The sequence below is a fragment of the Sander lucioperca genome, chromosome 16, assembly GCF_008315115.2.
Source record: "Sander lucioperca isolate FBNREF2018 chromosome 16, SLUC_FBN_1.2, whole genome shotgun sequence".
NCBI lineage: Eukaryota > Metazoa > Chordata > Actinopteri > Perciformes > Percidae > Sander > Sander lucioperca.
This window is the reverse complement of record NC_050188.1, coordinates 13,410,872-13,433,614: the sequence shown is the minus strand read 5'-3', so window position 1 is coordinate 13,433,614 and position 22,743 is coordinate 13,410,872. Positions and strand designations below refer to the sequence as shown.

At 44.5% G+C, this 22,743-nt stretch overlaps 1 protein-coding gene across 3 annotated transcripts in view; it reads right to left on the bottom strand.

Annotated features, from left to right (window-relative positions):
- The window catches only part of ash1l (ash1 (absent, small, or homeotic)-like (Drosophila)), a 31,170-nt gene that overhangs the window by 8,148 nt on the left and 279 nt on the right, over window positions 1-22,743 (bottom strand). For 2 of the 3 annotated variants that reach the window (XM_035992781.1, XM_031296024.2), the window contains exons 2-18: window positions 21,719-21,813; window positions 18,036-18,829; window positions 12,391-16,780; window positions 9,149-9,818; window positions 8,821-8,994; window positions 8,595-8,689; window positions 8,008-8,081; window positions 7,804-7,849; window positions 7,450-7,558; window positions 7,033-7,239; window positions 6,670-6,816; window positions 3,116-3,224; window positions 2,820-2,969; window positions 1,684-1,751; window positions 1,325-1,491; window positions 426-578; window positions 68-122 (exon numbers count right to left, since the gene is read on the bottom strand). In XM_035992781.1, the coding sequence (XP_035848674.1) occupies window positions 68-122; window positions 426-578; window positions 1,325-1,491; window positions 1,684-1,751; window positions 2,820-2,969; window positions 3,116-3,224; window positions 6,670-6,816; window positions 7,033-7,239; window positions 7,450-7,558; window positions 7,804-7,849; window positions 8,008-8,081; window positions 8,595-8,689; window positions 8,821-8,994; window positions 9,149-9,818; window positions 12,391-16,780; window positions 18,036-18,644 (7,223 nt within the window). In that variant the 5' untranslated portion in view covers window positions 18,645-18,829; window positions 21,719-21,813. Of the gene's footprint in view, window positions 1-67; window positions 123-425; window positions 579-1,324; window positions 1,492-1,683; window positions 1,752-2,819; window positions 2,970-3,115; window positions 3,225-6,669; window positions 6,817-7,032; window positions 7,240-7,449; window positions 7,559-7,803; window positions 7,850-8,007; window positions 8,082-8,594; window positions 8,690-8,820; window positions 8,995-9,148; window positions 9,819-12,390; window positions 16,781-18,035; window positions 18,830-21,718; window positions 21,814-22,527; window positions 22,730-22,743 lie in introns of those variants that run through there. The other variant, XM_035992782.1, reaches the window with a different exon arrangement.

Here is a 22,743-nt window from a genome sequence, read left to right as displayed (position 1 = left end):
GGAAAACAGTCAAACATTATGAATAAACCAGACCAAATGCAGGTCGGCATCTTTACACTCTTCTTACCTCTTTCTGGATGGGAGGTTCACCAGCGGAGCAGCAAGTGTCTGGCCAGCTGAATCTGAGGGAAGACAGAAGAATAACATTCCTGTCATCATTTTTCAATCATAGCGCCTTTTCATTCAGTGAATATTAAATATTAGAGGCGCTGACTGATGTGTTTTAGAGGCCTGATCAGACCTCAGATCAGGCTAGAGGTCATACTAATGAGAATATTTAATAGAATAGTAAAATAGAAGGTTACAAATTCTACTGGTGCCTACACACACACCAGTGTGGGCACATACTGTGTATACATATATATATATATATATATATATATATATATATATATATATATATATATAGAGAGAGAGACACTAACCCTTATAGCTGGTGATCATGTCACAAATCTCCTTGAAGATGTGTGCAAGGCGAGCAGTGCGTGTGACTTCTGTGTTTTCCTCAGCGGCGGCGAGTCTCCGTGTACGTACCGACCGCGACGTCTGCAGGGCCGAAAACTGCGTCAGGAACACGTCTAGAAACAGGGCAGGAGTATTCAGATAATGTATGTTTCAGTTACATGCTCAGCAAGTTGTTGCTACATTAGAAAAAGTGCATATACCTCTTTCACACAACTGACCAGGGTTGGGCCAGGGTTGTCTGAGCAGTGTTCCAACCTTCTTTTGGAAATTCAAACCAAGACAGTAAACCAAAGACAGTTTCTGTTGCACGACTAAATAAACTTTGGAACATACACATTCCACCAAAACAAGTTCCTTCCCAAGGCTATTTTGCAGCGGCACCGGGGCTCCGTGCGGCACTTATGATTGGTTTAAAGCCACCATTGAATTAAAATAAAACTTTCCTCTTATTTGTGAAATAAGCATGTGACCCATTTCAACTCAACTACTCAAAGAATCGGAATCAAGAATCGATAAGAACCAGAATCTAAAGGAAGAATCGGAATTGGAATCAAAATTGTTGAAATTCAAACGATGCCCAACCCTAATAACGATTGTGAAGAAAGAAATGAAAAGCAAATAAACCAGAGCACGTTTTTCTCCCATCCCAGAATGCTGTGTGGACCAACCAGACCCTGCTCCGCAGCACTGTGGAGGAAGGTCTGGCAAAGCGAGACTAACCTGGGTTTAACCCTGATTGAGCCATTGGTGTGAAAGGGGTATTAGCTAGCACGTTTATCCTGACACAATTCAGCTAAAACAGAACTTATTCTTAAATTTATATCACGATCTCTTCACACCTTTAAGTCTGTACACTCACCTGACTTAATGTTGCCGTCGTCACGGATCACTCCCCCCCAGCGCGTATACAAGGACAGGCTGCTGGCGTCCCTCTCTCTCTCACCCTCTCTCTTCAGCAGCTCCTGTTTCTCCCTCATCTTCTCCCAGTTCCTCAGGAGAAACACTCGATGCTTCAGCACAAAGTTCCTGATAATTGAGGGAGAGAGGACAGGAGTGTGAAGATGGCGTGTGTCTGTGAGTGCTAACATCTATGCCTCACACTTGACAAAAAATGATGTGTTTGTTATAATAATATAATCGGTATTACAATCAGTGTAATTTGAGAGAGAGTTCTGTTTCCCTCATGTATTGCTCATGTGTCAGTTTGTGTGTGTTTACCTCTCTCTGTTGGACATGGGCTTCATGAGATGAGGGTAAAACTTGTTGCTGTCACTTGACTCTTCCTCCTGAAGATAAAGAAAGTTGTATTAAAGCACCAATCTTATTGGAAATCTACCCTTAGCTAATGAGGTTACGTATAACTCTTGTTCTCATTTCCAAGTTCAATCAGAATTTGAAACCACGATGTATCATGCTAAAATAAATATATTCAAAATATACTATGATATACTGTACATGTTAGGTCATACCATTCAGCCTTAAATCAAAAGTACAGTATACCCTTTAAGGTATTCTGAGTTACTTTTTTAGACACCTTGTGGCCCACTAAGAGTACCTCTGAGACACAGACACATTCATGCCCTACATAGACAATGCACCTGATATTTAACAAGACACTGCTACACTTATATCAACCAGGCAATAGCTTTAGCTATATATTAATAGGATACAGTTAAAGGTTATAGTAAAATGATTAGGGATGTCCCAATCAGGTTTTTTTGCCCTCGAGTCCGAGTCATTTGATTTTGAGTATCTACCGATACCGAGTCCTGACCTGATACTTCTATAATATATAAAAAAAAGAATAAAGAAGAGCGAAAAAACAGAACCAGGATGTTCCTTATTTTTTATTTAATTCACCTTATTTTAACATTCAAAAACTATGTTAACAAACAGAGCACTTCTGTTACATATCTCACAGTTTGCTATGGCAATGTTGTTGTCATCAACTTTATTATACCTCCAGACCGCAGACATACTCGCACTTTCCACTTCAAGCTGTTCTACTTTGCCGGCATTTAACCAATAGCGTCTCTGCAACAAAGTGATGTCATGCCGCATGCGTTGCTGTTTCTGTGTGGAGTCAAAAGGGTCTAACTCTGTGCCACCGCATAACTATAGATGTGTTAAAAAATAATGAGAATATATATACATATATATCCGAGTCCTGATCGGGAGGTAACGTCCGATTCCGATCGAGTCTGAAACCACGTGATCGGGCCCGATTTCCGATCACATGATCGGATCTGGACATCCCTAAAAATGATTGCTTTTCTCTAGCAAAAATAGTATCTGATCTTAAGTACTAGTGATCCGATACCATCGATCTATTTTTATGTACATTGATCACTTACTCGTTTCTTGAGCTGGTGTTTGGACTTCCTCTTCTCCTTGAGCCGACCCAGCCGCCGCGTCCCACCTGTCTTCCCAGGCAGGCCGTTTATACGCTGGCTCTTCCCTCCGATGATGCCCCGGCAGCTCTCCGAGCCACACTTACACACTTGCTGTAGAGTAGAGAAAAAAGTGAGTTGTAACAGGTGAGAAAAGGATTGTGCCAAGATAAAAGCAGCTGCGATGACGCTGCTCTGAACATGAAATGTGTGAAAGTATTATTCCATGAGGAGGTCAAACATGGTCGCTGGTGCTTCACCTGCTCTTCTGTATTGAAGGAATGGAAGTTGTAGTCATAGGTGAGCTCAGTGCCGCTGGTGATGTCCTTAAGAGCAAAGAGACCTATTCTGTACACCCCATTTACCGACCTAAGAGAGGAGTCACAGGGAGGTTGCGTGAGAGGATGCAGCATTCACATTATGAATTTTATCATTAATTATGAAGCATGAGAAAGTTTGTTAAATAAACAACATTAAAATGAACTACTGTAAATTTGCCATATTGAAGTTAAAGGACAGGAAAGTTAAAGAATATTAAGAAAGTTAGAAAAATAATTAAGTGCACATAGCCTCTGAAGTGTTTTGATCTGTCAGGAGGTTTCTAGAGGTCTATGTTAAAGCAACACTATAGAACTTTTCCCGCTTCGGTCTCCCTACAGGTTGGAAGCGGAATTGTCCATTACATTATATTGTCCAGTTTATTCGAACTACAGATCCGCTACCCGATCTGTCAAACTTGCATAATGTAATGTAATGGACAATTCTGCTTCCAACCTGTAGGGGGACCAAAGCGGGAAAAGTTCTCTAGTGTTGCTTTAAGAGTAGTATTTTACTGATGACATCATATCAGGGTAAATGTATTAATAGGGAAACAAAATTAACTTACTTCAAACACGTTATTATGCAACAGGCACAATAGATTAAAATGTTTTATAAATTCACCTCTGAACAAAAAATCATATCATTTTCATGTCAAACTTTACCGTCTAAGGAGAAAGAAGCAACATCCGAAACAAGATGGAGAGCATTATGTAAGAGGGGTGTGAGTAAAATATATATTCCCGCTGTTTGACGTGAAGTTTCTGTCATGACTTTAAGTAATGTTAAACTAGCCCTGTTAGAACTGGCCCGGTTTTCATTTGCTCAATTTGGCAAACGCTCAACACGTTGTCCTCCCTATTTCCCCTTCTCCAAACGAAAGCAGTGCTCCAGCTTTTCACCATTCTTCTAAGAATAAAGCACACTATTCTGTTTGCCAGGCACTTGATAATTTATTCCTTCTATAGGGGTAAAAAGCTGGTTCAGCGCATTGTCTTCAGGCACTACAGCTGTATCTAAGGCCTGGCTCCATGTAATCTCTCTTCTGTGACAAGATAGATGACTCGTCAGGCTTTGTGCTGAAAATCCTCCATCCTTGTGGAGTCTTTTATTTCAGCCCAGCCACTCTACATTACACACACAAGCAGCCACACACATACACCGACCAGCGTCCTAGATTATAAGCTTGTCTATGCTGGAGGGCAGAGCGTAGTTTGATAGTGGACTCTCTGGACGTCATTAGCTGTCCACAATCAAACCTTCTAAACTGTGCTGAACACATGTTGCAGATTTACCATATAAAGGCAAACCACGTCTTAAAGAAAAATCTAAGTAGGTCTCACTTATAAAAGTCTGGCACAGGGAGGCCTGCTCAGCCAGGTCTCCAATTGCAGTGGCTTCAGCCATGATGTGAGAACAATCCCTCAGGAAACCAGTGAATTGTTTTGGCCTGGTGCAAGGCCTTTAAGACATTTAGGTCTTTGAACACTGGCAAAGACTGACTGAGGTGATATCATCAGATTACCACCAGAAAACCACATTAATAAGGTTTGGGTTTCAAGGCAGAGCTTTCTCATTTACAATGAAGTGCACCTGCTACACGTGTCCCTTTTAGAGCTTGTGTAAGATATCCAAACAAGGGCAACCTAATATTAGCTAACATACACTGTGGCTACTTATCTGTATCTTAGGTTAAAGTGTTTTAACTGTATATCTGTAATAAATCAACATAACTTAAACAACCCCCCCTATTATCTTTTAACATAAGTGAGGAAATCAAGAATAAAATAACTGTGGCAGCATTTGTGTGGCTTGGCTGGCATTGTCTCTATTTGGATCATACCTAGGGCTGAACGATTAATTGCATTTTCGATAATATCGCGATATGTTAAAACGCGATTTCCTAATCGCAAAGGCTGCGATTTGGTCACGACTCGCGAGAGCAATCAGTCTGCACTCTGTAGAGAAAGCATCGACTAGCATGCTAACGCTACGTCATACGAGCTGATTTCTGTCATTCAAACAACTCTGAGTTGTAGTTTAAAACTTTTACAGCCATTTTAATAAAATGAAGGGTTTTATTCGGGCTTGAGTCTATACATGCAGTTAATGGATACAGGCACACAGAACTCAAGGCTCGGTTGGCAACGATTAGCTCTGATTAGCGGTTAGCTCTGATTAGCGGTTAGCTCCGTTATAAAGATATGAGTGGAGGAGCTGCCACTGAGAGGGGTAACAATCAGACTGATAAATGACATTCGGGGAGCTTTCACAGCAGCGTGGCCGCGGGGTTTCAACAGTTTTATTAGTACAGTTAATCCCACGGCAAGAACACCAGCAACTAGCTAACGCAACGATAGCCTCTCTGAGCAAGTGCACACGGCAGCACGCAACTTCACGAGGGGGGGGGGCTGGAGGCAGCTCTCCTCTATATTTTTACTTATTTAACTGTCTAGTGTGTAATTGTGTGTTCATCATTATTATATTATTCTTTGTTGAATAATACAGAAGACAAAGAGCTTAAAAAAATAATCGAATATCGAATCGTAATCGCAATATTTGGGAAAAAAATCGCAATTAGATTATTTTCAAAAATCATTCAGCCCTAATCATACCTTACCAAAATTATTATTTCTATGCTGAAGATCTTTTTCTTATTTCTGGTACTTTCACTATACTCTGTTTGCCTCATACAGAGTGAGTAAGAAATTACCCAGCTCACCCAAATCATTAGCACACAAACAGATAGCAATTAACTGAAACTATTAAGGTAATAGGCTGGTATTTTCCAGTTCGTTAACCATAATGGACGGAAGCATTTAGAAAACAAAATACTGAATTATCAAGCTGGGACATTTTCCAATCAGCTTCTCCCACTCTCATCTTACAACGACCCAGCAATATTCTCAGCTTCACTTGTTTAACACTGCTTCTTTAATAATACTGTTGATGTACCGGACAGTCCTTAAAGGTTCCCTGTGGAGTTTTAGACCTCTAGTAGAGCCACAGAGCTGTTTTTCGATGAGTAGGTTTGCATTTTGTTTGTGTCGTGCACTAACACAAGGACACACATGCATGTGCACAAATGCAAGTGACGCCATACAATCATACCAATGGTGTCACACTATTTCACTGATCTACAGGGGGCGTTAGCCCCACTATATGCTGAAATGTGCCAACAAAGATAGAGAAGAAGAAGCCAACTGCAAGCCAATAAATGGATGTAAACAATGCTGGATTTAAACAATGCTGGATTTAAGCTAGTTAAAGTCTCTCATTTGAGAAACAAATCAGAAACCAGAAGTGAAAAATTTATATTTTTTAGTTTCAAACTAATGCAGTTTATGTCAGGCTCAATTATCCGTCCTTAACAACTTGTGGCAATTGCTCATGCTTGTGCCTGAAAAGGCTTAGCCAAATCTGTGGTTTGGTGAGAACCCAAAAGCACCACAAGGACATCAGGAGGGAACTGGTTTAAAGCTGCCATGACACCCACCACTTCTGCATCTCACAGTTGGGTTCACAGCTGTGGTTTATGAAGCGTGCCTCATTGCCCATTCTGTAGCTGTCGATCACCATGCCGCTATCCAGGTTCAGACAGTAGTGGCCACTGTGGGAGAAGTACTGCTCCATCATACGGCTCCTGAAATATGGTAGGAGAGACGTAGTGGAACATAAAAAAAAAAAAAAAGGTTTTAATTAATTTCCATATCAAGATAAATTAAGTTGTGAACTGAGGAAGTGAAACAGGCATAGACAGATGCAGAATATTCTAAATCTTCTGACATCCAGATATTTTTGGGGCAAGTCTGCCACCCAACAAAGATATCTTGCATTATAGGTGAACTGACTGTCTCACCTAAACTCGTGTTCGCTAACCACCTCTCCCAGGTACTCGATGATAAACTGTCCAGAGCGAAGAGTCTCCTTGGTGCGGATGCCCCAGCCCTTGCCCTCAGCACGGAATCGCTCCAGACACTGGACCCAGTCATGTCTCTGGATGTGCTGGTTGTCACACTGATCACCAGATGGACAGGTGCTGGGAGAGCACTCAGCAAAACTCATCCTGCAGAAATATCCAATGATTTTTTTTAAAGGAGGTTGAAGCTGACTCTTGACACAATATTTACTCTCTTTTCACTTTTGTTTCATTACAAAACAAACTTTACAACAACCTGCCTAAACAAGCATGACTAAACCTGAGTACTGATTTTTGTAATGTAATCAAGGGGAAACCTGTTAAAAGCCGCCACTATATGCTGTGATTTCTCTTTACCTATTCAGACAATCATCCATGCAGCCTTTTTCAGTAGAGTCCTCACGCGGTCTACAGCTGCATGTAGTTGTTTCATAACCAGAAAGAGGCTTCACATCCACATAGACATCTGTGACACAAATAGGGGATTACCGTTTTACATTTACAGTTATTGACACTCTCATAAAGTGTGACCAGCAGTGGCAGCATCGAGCATTATTAAATCCTGTTTTGCAAACAACGCATATAATTGATAACAAGGATAACAACAGTTTGAGCAACCAATGTGGTAAAACAAAGAAATGCAAGCACATACATTGATCAGGCTACAAATTATATTCTGGCTAAATCGCTGGAACAAAGCCAGATACTCACTTGATCTGATCTTTTTATAAAGGGGGACATCCGGCCTCTTGTAAAGCTGAAACACAAAAACCGAATGGTAAAACCAAAGGGGTTTAAAGACAAATACTTATGTGGACCTTCACTGGGGCTGTACATTTTGAAATTACATGTCAGTAACTCACTGTGAGCATGGGAAAACCCTAAAAACATTTAGTGCTCAACATGATTGATCACCTGATCGTGTTTCCACAGCCATAAGATGTCGTAAGGCAACTGGAAATCAATGCGCTTCTGTCTCAGGTACTTTCCTGAAAAAACAACGTGGGGGAAATTTGGAAGGAGACAATAAAATTGAAACGTAAGTTAAAAAGTAAGCAATTTTTGACGATCTACATAAATCACATTGATATTCACAACCTGTATGGAAATGAGACGTCTGACGTCCTTGATGAAACTTTTTGTGTTTTTCATCATAGCTGAAAATGTTGGCATGTGGTTACTAAAAGGGTCCTGTTCCTAGAAACAGGTTTACTGAGTTGGTTTACTGGATAGCTTTGATGAGTAACCCCAGAAGCCCTGGGGGACTGAAGTAGAAAGAGCGGTTGGCTTTTAGTCAGCAAAACTGACTAATCCAACTTCATGAGACAGACAATAATGATGTCAATAACCCTTTAAGAGCACCAGAAAACATAAATAACTCAAATAAGATTTGTTGAGTGTTTTAAAAGACTGGTCGTTACTTTGGTTGTAATTACATGTTTAAATCCTGTGTTGTAAAAATAGGAAGTGCGGTGCAAAAAGTGATCCTATTTGAGACTCACCAACATGTATAGGAGCTGGAAACAATCCATACTCATGTTCCCCAGGTATGTATTCAAGCTTCTCTTTCTTTAGCTGCAGAAGCTGACTGCGCGGGCTGCAAGGTGTGGTAAAGAAATGGTAAAATGTAAAGTTTTTACTCCAGAAAAACTGTATATGGTGCATTGACATCTAAAATAAAAATCAATTTCAGAAGAAGATTTAGTTTAGGATTTCTCTAGAACTCACTCTTCGGTCTTGTACACATCAGAGTAAAGTCCCGCCTTCTGAAACTTCTTCTTTGGAGGTCTGGCTGCTCTCTTCTCCCGTTGGCTGGTTATGGGCATGGGCGGAGCTTGTTCCCTGGAGACGGTGCCTGGGCGTTCCGGGGAGCAGTGGCCATCTGGCTTGCTTTCCAATGAGCTAAAAATAGAACCATGACTTGGTTTCTAGTGACTACTGGATTTAATAATGTTCCTTTAAACACCAGCATTGAATCCTAACATTAATTCTCAGTGTAAATCTGTGTCAGTGTCCCACAGCTCAGACTTTTAAGTATAAAGGTTAATTTGCTTACCCACGAAAGTGCTGGAGCTCGTCCTGGGTAAGCCAGCTACTTCCTGTCCCAGCTCTGGACCTTGCTACCAGGTTGCCCAGGTTCTCCTCTCTATCCGGCAATCGCTCCTCAGTCTCTTCTACCTCCCCGTCCTCTTCTTCCTCCTCTTCTTCTTCCTCATCCTCATCTCCGTCCCAGTGCTTCTTCTTCTGACTTTTTCTACGCTGGCCCTGGACTACCGACTCAATAGCATCTGTTACAGTGTCCCCCTCCCACCCTCGGCCCCCTGCTGGCCGTTCTGCCCCTCTGTCCCTGTGCCGGGTCTGGTTCAACTCAACGACTGGTGGTGGGGATGGCGGCGGGGAGGGTAACGGGTGTTTCCTGGGACGTCCGGGGCCCCTCTTCTTCACCACGTTGTTTCCTGTGCGAGCCTGTCTCTGTAGCTTCTTGGCACGCAGGATTTTGTTGACATGGTGCAGGCTGTGTTTGGATGGCTGAGCCCGATGGGAGTGGTGGGGCAGGGAGGCATCCAGGCAACTGTCCTGAGAGGGGGAGAGGCAGGAGGAGGAAGCAGAGCCATGGGAGTGAAACAGTGAAGGTTGGTGATGGTGCTGCTGCCGGTGGTGCATGGATCCTTCATGCCCTTCAGGGGTCAAGAGGGCTACACCTCTTGCCTGGATACCTGATGAACCTAGTCAAAGAAGAGAAGAAAATGAATACTGCATATTTAGGTAAAAGTGTTCACCAGTACATGGAGTAGTTTATTCACCATCTCTCAGCAGCTCGTCATTTTCTCTGACTCTCCTCTTGACCCTTTACATCCCTTTCCATTGTCACATCTTTGTTCAAATTTCTTCTTTCCTCATTTGAATTAATCTTAAACTGATATTTCACCCTTTCCCACACTTTCCACTTCCTACTTCCCATCCTTTGACATCAAAAGAATTTGCTTCAGTTTTCACACATCTTCCTCTTTCCTCTTTTTTCCTCATTAACATTATTCTCCTGTCCTTCATCATCCTGACTTCCTTACCCTCTCCCTTCTTCCTCCCCTTGCCTGACCTTTGAAAACCCTTCCCTCTATACTTCTACATCTTTTAATTAATCTCACACTCACCCTAGTCTTCTAAGAACTATGAGCACCTATTCCTTCACAACTTAAAGCGTATGACTCCACTCTATTTATTCCCCCTAAAATCTTTATACTTCAATTGCCCCTCTTTCAGTGAACGAAGAAAGACGTTTTATCCCTGTCACTTTTTTTTTGGCACTAATTAAGAAAGCTTCCATTCAAATGTTTCAATTTGAATGGAATTAGATTTTGAACAGAAATGCCACAAAAGAATACTAAATATTGCGTATTTCTAAGGTGGAAAAGTTGCAAAAAAGCAACTGAAACAGATAATACATATTTAGATTAATACATCTATACTATACTTGTTATATAACTGGTATACATCTATCAACACCATCATTATGTGTCATACATGACTCCAGGTTCAGTGAAAGAGGGTTGTCCCATGTTCATCGACCCACAAAGACTAGCCTAGTCACAGTGAGATCAGAGAGCCCACACATGTGAACTAAGTCACCAGGTAAGACAGACCAATTAACAAGCTTATCAGAGAGAACAGTTTTAACTATTGCATTACCACTGCCCCATCCCCCAGTGTTATGTGAACAGCTTAGCATATGGTCATGATAGGCTATCATGCATGGTTTAAATATGGCTTACTAAACAGTAGTTGACAGAAACAAACATTTATTTGCATTTTCTTTTGTTGACATGAAATTTACTTAAAATCTGAACATTTGGATAGAAACCTAGTCTCACCCTTTTATTGCTACATACTGTATTAGCCTTGGCCTCACTCTCACTCTCAACCCATACTCTTCAGTCAGTATGCATTTACCTACTTCCATCATTCCCCACTTGTCCTTTGTGCCAGCCCGGTCCCCACCCTTGGCCTCTTCTACCTTCACAGTCTGTGACCGCTGGTTGACCCCAAGTCCTGAGCTCTAATCCAGGATTACCCCAGTGTGGTTTGAACTGCACCATGCTGCCTCAACAAGGACCTTACAGCTTCCCATCTCAGTTACTAACATGCACATAAACACAAACATCCACCCTACTGGTGCTCACACACAGACATACAAGCACATCAGTCTTTGTTAGGGGGCATTCGAAGTCACACTGATGAAGACCATTGCTGAAGCGCTGTGTCTTACATCAGAAACATTAGCTCAGCCCAGGTGCTGGGTGTACAGAAGGATAGGACTAGGCCTCACATTGTGGGCTTTTGAGGGAAATGTCCACTAAATATAGCATGTTAACAAAACACTCCACCCCTTTTGCTCTGGCAGGAATGCTATATCAACTGTGGCCAACTGCGGCTATCCACACTCACAGAGGGGCCAGTTTAAGCCATTACGCATGCTTTTTCTTGCCAAGCCCACTAGTAAGAGCTACCAAATGTCAGACAGTGTGTGCACAGGGGGTGTCACTGTCACTGATCAGTGGGAATTTTTTCGCTAAAATATGTGGCCCATTCCACTTAGTATTTTCTTTGTACAGATAGGAGACAGATGAGAGCGCAACAGACACCGAACAGATAATTTTCTAGTGTGGTTTGATGGTTCCAATTGTAACCACTACACAACTTCTCAGCACTATGAAGGATTTTCAGGAGATGCACAGGCTTCACTGAGCAGAGATCAAGCAATATTTAAGAGTCCTCTTGCTGTGCCATATAGCAATGTCTGGAAAAGATTATTGCCCGAATACATAGTCCTGGAACAAGTGCTGGATCTTATTGATTGCACACTGTGCTAGTTAAAACATAGCTGTGCCAAGCCATAAAGCTAATCGGACATAATCCAATCATATTCAGCCAAAGGATTCTTGCTACAACTTCATGCACAGACCTAATTTGGGATTTGGTGCACAATTGACTCCAATAACCTTTAACAATGTCAAATTTAATTTGGGTCAAAAGATTTTCTGTGCTGAATAGCTCGTTAAACTCAAAAGCATATAGGGCTACATGAACTATATGGGATTCAATGTCCAAGAACAAATGAATGCAAATAGCTCCCTGCTGCTACTGTTACTGGTTACTATACAGTCTTTTCTTTTTTCAAAATGAACTATGCAGATGCTGTTGTAGCCTATAGCCTATATCAGTTAATCAGTGGATGCTCTGCTGTAGGCAGCACATTCGAATACATACATTTACAATTAAACAAAAAAGAATTAGACTTACCTAACTCTCTCCTTTCTGCTGATGTTGAGTGTTCCTTCCTCATCGGCCGGTCCATGCGGGAGAAGCTGGGGCACTCTGTGACTACCTCAGTCTTTCTGCTCCTGCCCCCCTTCAGCGTAGTACGGGTGAGAGCAGAGGCAAACAGATTTGTAAGGTTTGGAGAATCATGGGCTCCAGGCTCTACATCCTCTGTGGGGCTGAGGGGCTCCTCATCCTCGCTGTCTGAGCAGCCTGCTTGGTCTTCAGCCCGTCCATCTGAGAAGGGACCCTGGCCAGGTGCCACACGACTCTGTGAAAGCTTAGAGTAGTCGGTCTTAGAGCTGCCCATCTTGAACCATGACTCTACTTGGTGGTGACCTTTTGAGCTGCTACCGAGTGCAAGCCTGGAGGGGCCTAGACAGGACATGGAGCTCTCTTTGCGCTTGTACCTTTCTGCAGATGAGGATGAGGAAGAAGAAGGAGAGTTGGCAGAAGTGGAAGCAGCTTGCTTGCTGGCACTGGTGCTGGAGGTGTCTCGTCCAAAGCGGCATCGTTGTAAAGACTCTGCCATTCCTAAACTGCCAACTCGCTCCCCTTTCCCTGGTGCTCCACTGTCAGAAATCCCTGCACTAGCCCGGCTCCCTGATCCTCCTCTTGCTGCTTCCTCTCTGTCCTCCTCAGCACAGCGCTCTCTGTGTTTGTGTCTGTGTTTGTGTTTGTGGTGCCAGTTGAAGGAAAGCTCAGAGGACATAGGTGGATACAGGACAGGGGACCTTCCTCCTCCCAGGTACTCCTGCCTAAGCAGCTTATGTTTTTTCTTGTGAAATTTAGAGGGGTTCAGCAGGAGATGTGAAGGGTGGTGATGATGCATGTAAGATGTTGGGGGAGGAGGGGGGAAAGACGGTGAGTGATGAGAGTGGTGGGATGGGGCTGTGTGGGGTGACTGGTGGTGTGGGTGGGGATACAGAGCGCTAGCTGGAGGATAGCCTCTGTAATAGCCCAAACCCAGAGGCCCAGAGGAGTAGGGAACACTGTAGGAGGGGTGGTAGAAGCCTCCACTGGAGAGGGGGAATCCAAGCCCAGGTACAAAAGGAACCTCAGATATGGACTCCCTCAGTTTGGGAGGCCGTCCCCGTTTCTTCTTCATGTCTGGTTTACGAACATAGTGCAATGGGTCACAGGAGTATGCAGGATGGGAGTAGAAGCTGCCAAAGTTAACCCTGAAGATTGTAGGCAGGAGGTCCCTGTGGACATAATGATGTGGAGGAGGGCCACCTGTGCCTCCTATGCCACCACTGGCCCTGCTCCCCACTCCTGGCACTCTACTTGTTCCCGCTGCTATGCCTATTCCACTGCTAAGCCGGTGCCCTGTTGTACGGTGTGCTATCCGTATTTCACTCAGTCTCACAACAATCTCATCTAGCTCAGCAATAAAGTCTGGGTCATGCCGCCGGGAGCGCAGCTGCAAGTACTTCTTCTTGCGTTTCCTTTTCTGTCTCTTTAGCTTGTCATAGCCAGGGCACCCATGGTTGCGGCGTTTGCACTTGTGCTTATGTTTCTCCTTGTGTCCTATTAAGGAGGAGGCGGGAGCTGCTGGGTGAGGTCTCCTGGGATCGGGTGATGACCTTGCCCCGTGGGGTGATGGAGAGGGTGAGGGATGTTCCATAAGCACAGCGGAGTGACGTCGCCTTCCTCTAGAATTAAGGCCCACCCCTGGACCCATAGCTGAACCGATGACCCCTGGCATTAATAACCCAGTGCCCATCCCGGGTGGCATCCCAATTCCACCCAAACCTCCAGCTTTTTCACCACGGTCAGAGGTGCTGTTATTGTCCGTTCCTATTCCACTGTCACTGGGCACCGTCTCCTCACTGTGTGACTCACTGACTGGTGATGGAGTGGCTTCTTTTAGCTCACTTAGGGGGGCAGGGGAGGTGGGATGCAGCGGCCTGGGAGGGGAAAGCTTACGATAATGGTAGTGTTGCCTGTAATGGTGGTGGTGGTGATGGTATCCACGGCAAGTCGACTTTTTCTGGAAAGCTGCTGTAGCCATAGATGACGTTGAGCCCAATCCTGGGTTGCGAGGATTAGGGGCTGAAAAGGTTGGGGGAGGGAAGGAGAACGTGTTGTGGCTATGATGGGGGTTAGAATAGTGACCTGCAAAGTGCACCGAGCCTGGCTCCACAAAGCTGGCATCACTGATGGGACTGTGGCCTCCACTAGACTGTGAGAGGGAGGGGGAGGGAAATACCTCTGAAGAGGAGAGCTGGTGCTGGTGCTGTTGCTGGGACTGTGATGGATGGTGATGAAGAGGGGAAGTGGTGTTTGGGGATAGGAAGGGTTCTGGAGTTAGTGTGGCATTAGTCGCTGATTTTGGTTTACGGCCTCTCCTCTTACCCATGTATATTGTGCCCTTTTTACTGACATTAATTTGTGGCCCTAGTTTTCCCCCAAAAGAAGCAGCCAGGGAGGACAACGATTGGGTTGCAGCTTCCACAGAGCCAACCACTCCACTGGTGGTGCATTTAGGGGTGTCCTCTGGTCTGGGGCCTAACAAGATTTGACTGAGAATACGCTTCCGTTTCATACTTTTCATCTTATTGATCTTGCCTATGATAGTTTTCATGATAAGCTGCCCATTTCCTTTGCTGCGGAACCGTTTGTCTCCCATGTCGCCTGCCTCTGGAGCCAGCGTGGGAGGCTGACCCTCCTGGGGTAAGGTAGGAGGAAGGCGCTTGGGGCGTCCACGTTTTCTAGGCATAGGTTTAGGGGGGTTCAGGTCCACCTCTGGGTGAAGAACAGGGGGATCTTGCTCTTCTTTGGACTTCAGTAAAGATGAAAAGACCTTGGAGGGGGCCAGCTTGTTAGTAAGGCACCCACGGGGCGGAGCGTCAAGCCTTGGCATTTTGGACTTCGGCCTTCCCCTTTTCTTAGGCTGCGGTGGGAAAAGCTGTGACGATGGACTTTGTGGCACAGGTATTGGTTTGACCTTATTTGGGTTTGGAGGCCTGCCCACAGGTCTCTTAACCGGTGGCGACAGCATTTCCAAGCTTGAAGATAAAGGCAAGGTGGTTTTGCTCTGGTCGAAGGGACTGTCCTGGCCTGCTCTTTGACCCTGCGGCTTGTTCATAACACGGGACCAGCGGGGTTTCCTTCCTCTGCGTTTTTTAAGGGGTTTGCTGTCCTGCTCTGCTGGAGAGTCTATGGATGAATCAGGAGAATCATCTCTAAGAGGCGTTGGTGGGCTTTCGTCACCATCTGGCTCTGGTGAAGAAGACGCCCGTTGTCTTACAGGCTCAGGGGGACTGCAAGTCCGACCAGGTCTGCTACTATCACGATTGGGACTTCGCTTACTTGGGCTAGAGCTCTTCCCCCTCTCAACTCGCAGTGACTGATTACTAGCCCCCTTGTCTTTCCCTTCTGGCTTTCCTGTTCCTGTTGGAGGAGGGCACCTGGTTAAGTCTCTTGGGCTGTCACTGTCCTGCTCCCTCTCACTTGCGCTGCTTTCCTCTGCCAAGGCAGGACTCTCTCGTGCATGGTGTCCTTGTGAGGGAGCAGGGGAGCCCAGGTGACTTACTGCACTCAATGTCCTCTGCTCAGTTGAAGTGCTAGAAGAGGATGAAATGGGATAAGATGGCAAAGATGTGGTGTGGACCAAGCAGTGAGCTGGACGGGACTGTGGCTTAGAAATGCTACTGTCATTGTTGCTTTCCATTGACATGGCTGACAGGCGTTTATTGCCATAGAGTGCTGGGCTGCTGCTGCGACTACTGCTGTTGCTGATGCTGTTGCCGCTGCTGCTGCTACTAGCTTTCTCAGCCCCTTCTGTGTCCTCCTGTCTCAGTGGTGTCAGGGGGGGGAGATTTTCCATAACACAGTCCTTGTTCCTAGAACCATAGGGCCGACCAGGAGGCCGTGATACAGGAGGTGGCGGAGAAAGGTGTACTACTCTTGAATATGTGTTCCTATTGGCCATAGCCCTGTCTCGTTGCTTGGCTGTGGGGGCCATAAAGCCTGAGCTTGGGAGAGGAGGAGCGGGGTCAATCTTTGCAGGTTTGGCTGGCTTAGGGGTCTTTGATGGTGGGCAAGTCGCTATGAGTTGAGCTAATTTTTCAGTGACTGTGGGTGCTCCCCAATTTTGAACACCCTTGTCCTTGTCTCTCTGACTTTCAGTGCTGTAGCTGTATTGAGGAGGTTTAACAGCTTCGAAACTGGGTTCTTTTGATGCAGGTAGTGATGGAGAAGGTGAAGATGTCCGGGGGTTAGGTTGTGGGGTTGGTGTTTTCTTCCCAGAGGGATGCGTTTTGCTGTCTGGTGGAGGGCGGTGAAGGTTAAGGGGTCTCTCAGATGTGGTGGTGGCTGCTTTCGTGTCTGGCTTTGTATCAGACTTGCAATCCATCTTTGGTGAACCCTACAAATAAAAATAAGAACAATATGGCAAGTTATTAATGACAATTAATAGGTGGTTACTGGGTAACTAATTTAAGAAATACCCTGTCTAATTTCTAAATTACATGGATAGTTGTACTGTATCCAGTTTTTTCTCTAAACACTTGAACACATGTTTAAAAGTCATACACTGTAGTGTACAAACTATTAATCAGAAATAGGTTTATATACCCATTTACAAACTGCAATACATTGATAAGATTTTCTGTCTGCTGCTCCCCAGGCATGCCCAGGGGGGAAGTTACACTCAACTCAATAACACTTATCAGGGTCAGATTGGGGACAGAGAGGGAGAGCTAGAGAGGGGGTGATGCAGGAGAGGGGGTGGAGGGGACATGGCCGGGCAGAGACAGAGGATAGACAACACAGACTGAGGGAGATTGGAGGGGGCGGTGCATGAGGAACAGGGACAACAGAGAACACAAAGAAAACTAAAGAACAATTTATGCTCTGCTCTTTATCTGTGCAATAACATGGTGATTACTACGGTAACCTTTTTGTGGACCACTGCCTTACTGACGACTGACTAATAACATTTTAAGGATGTAAGGTAAATGTACACAAAACAAATATACAGGAGGGAGGAGGGGAAAAGAACTCTCCGCTCTCCATTGACTTGTATTGCGTAAAGGTGCCTTCTCATCAATACCGTATGCTAGCAAACAACAGAAAAATGCCTAAAAGCTGCTATGTGGTGATATTCACTACCAACAATGTCAAGAACCCATAACTTCAGGTTTTATAAGCTGCCGACAGGAAAAACTGAGCTTTTATGAAAACAAACGTGGATACAGACGTGAGGAATCAGCAGAGAGAATGGGGAGACTGTGGGATCCTGACACTAACCTAACAATATGCCCAACGTTACATTTTCTTAGCTTAACTTACAGACATATAGTTTTTTCGAGTCAGCAGCATATAAAAACTTAAGTTAGGGGTTATACACATTGTTGGTAGTGCATCCCACCACACAGCAGCTTTTAGGCATTTTTCTGTTGTTTGCTAGGAGATGGAAGTGACGAGGAGGCACCTTGACGCAATACAAGTCAATGGAGAGCGGAGAGTTGTTTACCCCTCCGGTGAGCGTGGCTTTCAGAATATGATGCGATCTGTTTCTATTGGTGGACATGCTGGCTGTCAATACTGAATGTTCACTTTTGGCAAAATGTGAATCCATTGCTGAATCAAAATAAATTGACAATGTTCTCCATCTTTACCCTTTTTGCCAGAACGCTCCCATTCACTTGGGATGGTGACAGGGTGGTAATGCTGGCGGGAGGAGGAGCCGTAGGAGGTGGCGTAGGAGGTTTAGCAGAGGGGGTTGATGAAGATGATGAGGCTGGTCTGTTGACACTGGGACTCTTCTCCTTATCTTTTTCCCTGCCATTTGAAGTACTCTGGCTCTGAATGCTTGCCCCATCACCTGTAGCCCCTGCCCGGTTTCCACGAGCACCGCCTCCTCCACGCCCCGTATGCCTCACAGTGGCCCTGAAGGCTGGTCGGCACACGTAATTCTCCAAGATCTTAGGGGGCTTCTTCGTGCGTTTTGCTTGAAGGCCAATCTTAAGTTTGACATTGCCCTCAGACAGGCTGCTCTCTTTGATGGAGAAATGTGACTGGTCACCACCGGCACCTCCTGGCCCACTTGCTCCTGCCCCCCCTGCACCAGCAGAGACAGTGGCAGCTCCCTCCTTCTCTCTGTCTCTCTTCTTCTCCTCCTCTTCTTCTTTCTTTCCACCCCCTCCCTCCTTCTCCCGCTCCCCTGAGGGGACACCTGAGAGAACAGGGGGTGAAGTCGCGGTTCCCCCCTGATTTTTCAGATCCATCAGAACTTTACTATGTGTGCAGGTTTACTAGGGAGGGGATGTTGTGGATACCAGGTAGAGTTTTGTTGGGGGATGGGATAGGGGTTAAGGGGAAAAAGGGGGAGGGGGATAACGGTGAGGGTGAAGCTTTCGAGGTGGCTTCTGTCCCTTCCTCGGCTGTCCAGCCCTCTTTCTCCGTCCTTCAACTGTAGGGAGTAAAGACAGGTATAGCAGGGAGAGAGATGGAAAGGGGAGGGGGTGGGGTGGGAAAACAAACTCCACATTAGTCACCGCAACACAGAACATCAACCAAACATTGACAGTTTTAAGCAGCGCCCTGCAACTGAGAAGTATAAAACATCTTATAATGAATGATGGTGGAAAGCAGACGGAGGGCAACCATTTTTTATCATCTATTTGGGTAGAGGCTGTCCTTCATCCCGTCTGGGGGACTTTTTATGGTGTGTTTGTCCTCACGGCCTATATCAATGTGACCTATTTACACAGACAAGGCTTTTCTACCTGAGAAATGTAACCTTAGGCTCAAGGACTCTGAATTGTCCACCTGAGAATTACAAAGCCTATAAGGTCCAGAGTCAATAGTTAATCCCACAGTGCTGCTACATCCTTACAAGGTGTTACAGGGTAAGGTCTCAAATGAGCAATCCCTTAAATTCCCTCATTAGTTGCAGTGAAAACAGGTGCCTGTGATTGTTGCAAAGTGCTCATACCCTACGTTAGCACAGCAGCAACAGAGAGCAGCAGGTTTCTTAATTGTGCACCTTAGAGGACAGCCCAATTCAATGAAGTTGTCCACAGCTCCCTGTGGTCACTGAGTGATTTAATGCGGATTCGCCCCCAAGCAGGTGCTTTCACTGGGTGAAGTCATTTGGAGGCAATTCAGAACTGTGACCTCAGCATATTGGGCCCTCTGGGACTAGACAGAGGATCCGGCCGCCTTTCCCAGCCTTCGCCAGCAGCAACTGAGAGTGAGTGATAGAGCGTCAATGTGCCGGCGGTTTCTCTGCGCCCTACATTAGTGGAGAGCACTAAAGGAGCCACTTAATGGGGCCTGAGGAAAGTCATACAAGTCGACACATCACTAGTGTCACAGCAAGAGAGGAAAAAAAAGAAATCTACCCTATACAAAGTCTTACACTACGTTTGTTTTGGATTATGACTGTGGAAAACAGTAGTAGAGATTTTTTTGTTGAACCACACAGTAAACGCAGCCCGATTTTTAGAGTCTGGCCTGTGGTTCCCCCACGCCCTCTTTTCTGTGTTTACTTCAATTACTCACTCCATTTCGCCTCAAAACTGCAGACTCCCCCTCGCTACACATACCACACTCAAATCACACCTCCCTCTTTTCTTTAACACTCCATCAATCTCTGTGTTCTTTCACCGTTTTCTTTAAGCTTTTCCGTCCTTATCCTCCTCTATTTTGCAAACTTGGAAAGCAGTAGTAACAGCACACAAACTAAAGTCGCTGTGTTCCCACTTTAATCAAAAACACATTTCACCCCAAACCGCCCCAACTCTGTTCCGTGTGTCCTTCTCTTACAGAGTGACAAATGTTCTCCCTATTCTTTTATACTAAGCGCTTGCAGTGATACTAGCTGCTTCCGCTGCCTGACAGCAGCTATGCCAAAAATAAGCCACTGTAGCACCTAACTCTGTGAGAGGCTACTGACACAAGTCTAAAAAAAAGCTGCCCGGAGAGTCAAAACATTCCTCTCACCTCTAACAAGCTAAGCCAGGTCATTTACTGGCACTTGTTCTCCTGTAAATGATCTGACAATGGTCCAAATCGCTTTCTAATTTGTGATTGATATGCTGTAACACTAAACCATATCATTTTCAAGTTTAGCATCATGGTACTTTTGTATTTACAAAGCAGTTAACACTACACTGCAGTCATTTCGTTTTTTACAGTCATACTGCAAAACATGAGAACGACAGCACTACTGGTTTTAAAGACAGATATCAATCATGCCTGCCTGTTGTTTGCTTTTACTTTAAGTGCAATAACCAGGAATTAAAGTAGAAAGACGGACATATAAAACACAAACAAATGTCAGAAATGAAAATTAAAAACAGGAGAATCAATAATCAATATCAGGCCAACAACCTAAGAAATTGCAGAGCAGACTGGAACGTAGTAAACAACTTCCCGCGCCCCCTCCCATTTCTTTCCTCCCCTTGCTCCCTCCCTTCTCACTTTTGCACACGTTGTTCATAACTGCTGATTTCCCTTTGGTCATAGCAATAGTATCCAACCCACCCACCCCCCACATAATTCATATCAGGGCTGGCGTCTGCCCTTAGAACTCCGTGTCATTCCCAGGGCTTTTACTCTATCGGTATTAGTACAGAGCCGTGCTCAGGGGGGAAAGCAGCCAAATTCCTTTACTGCTACCATTAGTTTCTTTCATTTAACAGCGAGTGTTCAAACATTATTCTAACACGCCATGACCTTAAACTAAAGAGGCGGCTATAATGTTTAAACCTCAAAGATAAACGAATTGCTGTAGAGGTTGCAATAAATCGGACCGGAATGACAGATGTCAGTCAGAGCAGCACCCTGCAAACATCCTCAGTCTGTAGCAGCCCGGAGGAGTTCCTTCTGTGTTATTAACTGCTTTAAAATACACTGACTGCATAACATTTGTGTATAACATTTTAAATAATTGCACTGTCCCTCGTGTTATGCAAAAACGTAGCTTGCCAGTGAAGGGCTGAACAAACCAAATAACGTTATCTGCTTTCGGTTTCATACATTCAACACTGCCCCTCTGCCAACGCATCACCCCTAATTTACTCAGCCAATTCCTCCCTGTTTTGTCATACTCATAATTACTGTCTCAATCGAAAGGAAATCCGGACTGAGACATGCTCTTGCAGTTTCTGAAAGTCGTTAAGGTGACACTGCAATGCATGCAGTCGAGAAATAATTTAGCAAACATCTACTTGACAGGGCTGAAGGGACTGATAACACTAAGAGTGAGCAATCTGCTCCCTACACTGTTATGTCAACAGCAACAATAAATCAGCAAATTATTACAAAGCATCATATTAATATGATATTCACCCACCTCTTTAATTGTCCAGAAACGGTGTTCACATTATTTGGCTGTGTCCTCCCTTCGTGTGTATCAACGTGGTGGACACATACTGTATCTTCCAAGTGCTGAATTGCCCAAAACCAAAACATGAAAAATGTCAGATCTGGGCTATATCAATGTTGTTTTTAAGATATAAAACAAAGACATGTACAATGAGCTAAAGCGACAATCTGAGGTATTCAAGCTACAATGGCATAAGAAATGTTTATGCTGTTTTCAGATGTGCCAACTAGGTTATAACAAGGTAATAATCTTGAACGCAGCCGCAAATCCCAATCAGAAATCAATGCACACAGCTCTTGACCACGTACAAAACATTATAGTTAACCTTGCCACCTCCAAAACACAAAGTTGCGATAGTGTAAGCTGAGTGTCACCATGTTAAGCATCCCCCCAAAAATATGTAATATTATTTCCATAATATTTAGGATAATAGGCAAGGCGGTAAAGTAATCGGGATTAGGTGGTCACTAGGCACTTTATAACCCGTGCATTATGAAAGGTTTGTTTATTTTGTAACACGCGAGTAGCTATCATCCGTACAATAATATACAGCCTGTGCTACATTTGGTATCAATGGCACTGGCAGCAGCTAACTAGCCATCTATCAGCAGCCTGTTTGAGGGCGATTTAGGCAAATTTCGCCCAGCACAGCTTTAACTTAATGTTACATTGTATGTAGGCTGCGAATGAGTGGCTAACGCCTACAGCTTTCAAACTATTTCTGCAAACCAAGTGAATCTGACACAACCCTGCACAAGTGATGCACATAATCTTACATCTCCGTCACATTCTCGTAGGCACTCGTGTTACTACATCTCAGCTACGACGGCTAACGATGCACTAGCATGTCAGCTAAACCATAAAAATCTTCTGACGTTGATTCAAAGACAAACGAACAGTAAAATCGAAAGAAATACACTCGCGAAAAACGAGGCGAGTTAAATTCCAGTGGTTATAAAATAACAGATGCAGCGCCGTGTAGGTTATTAAAA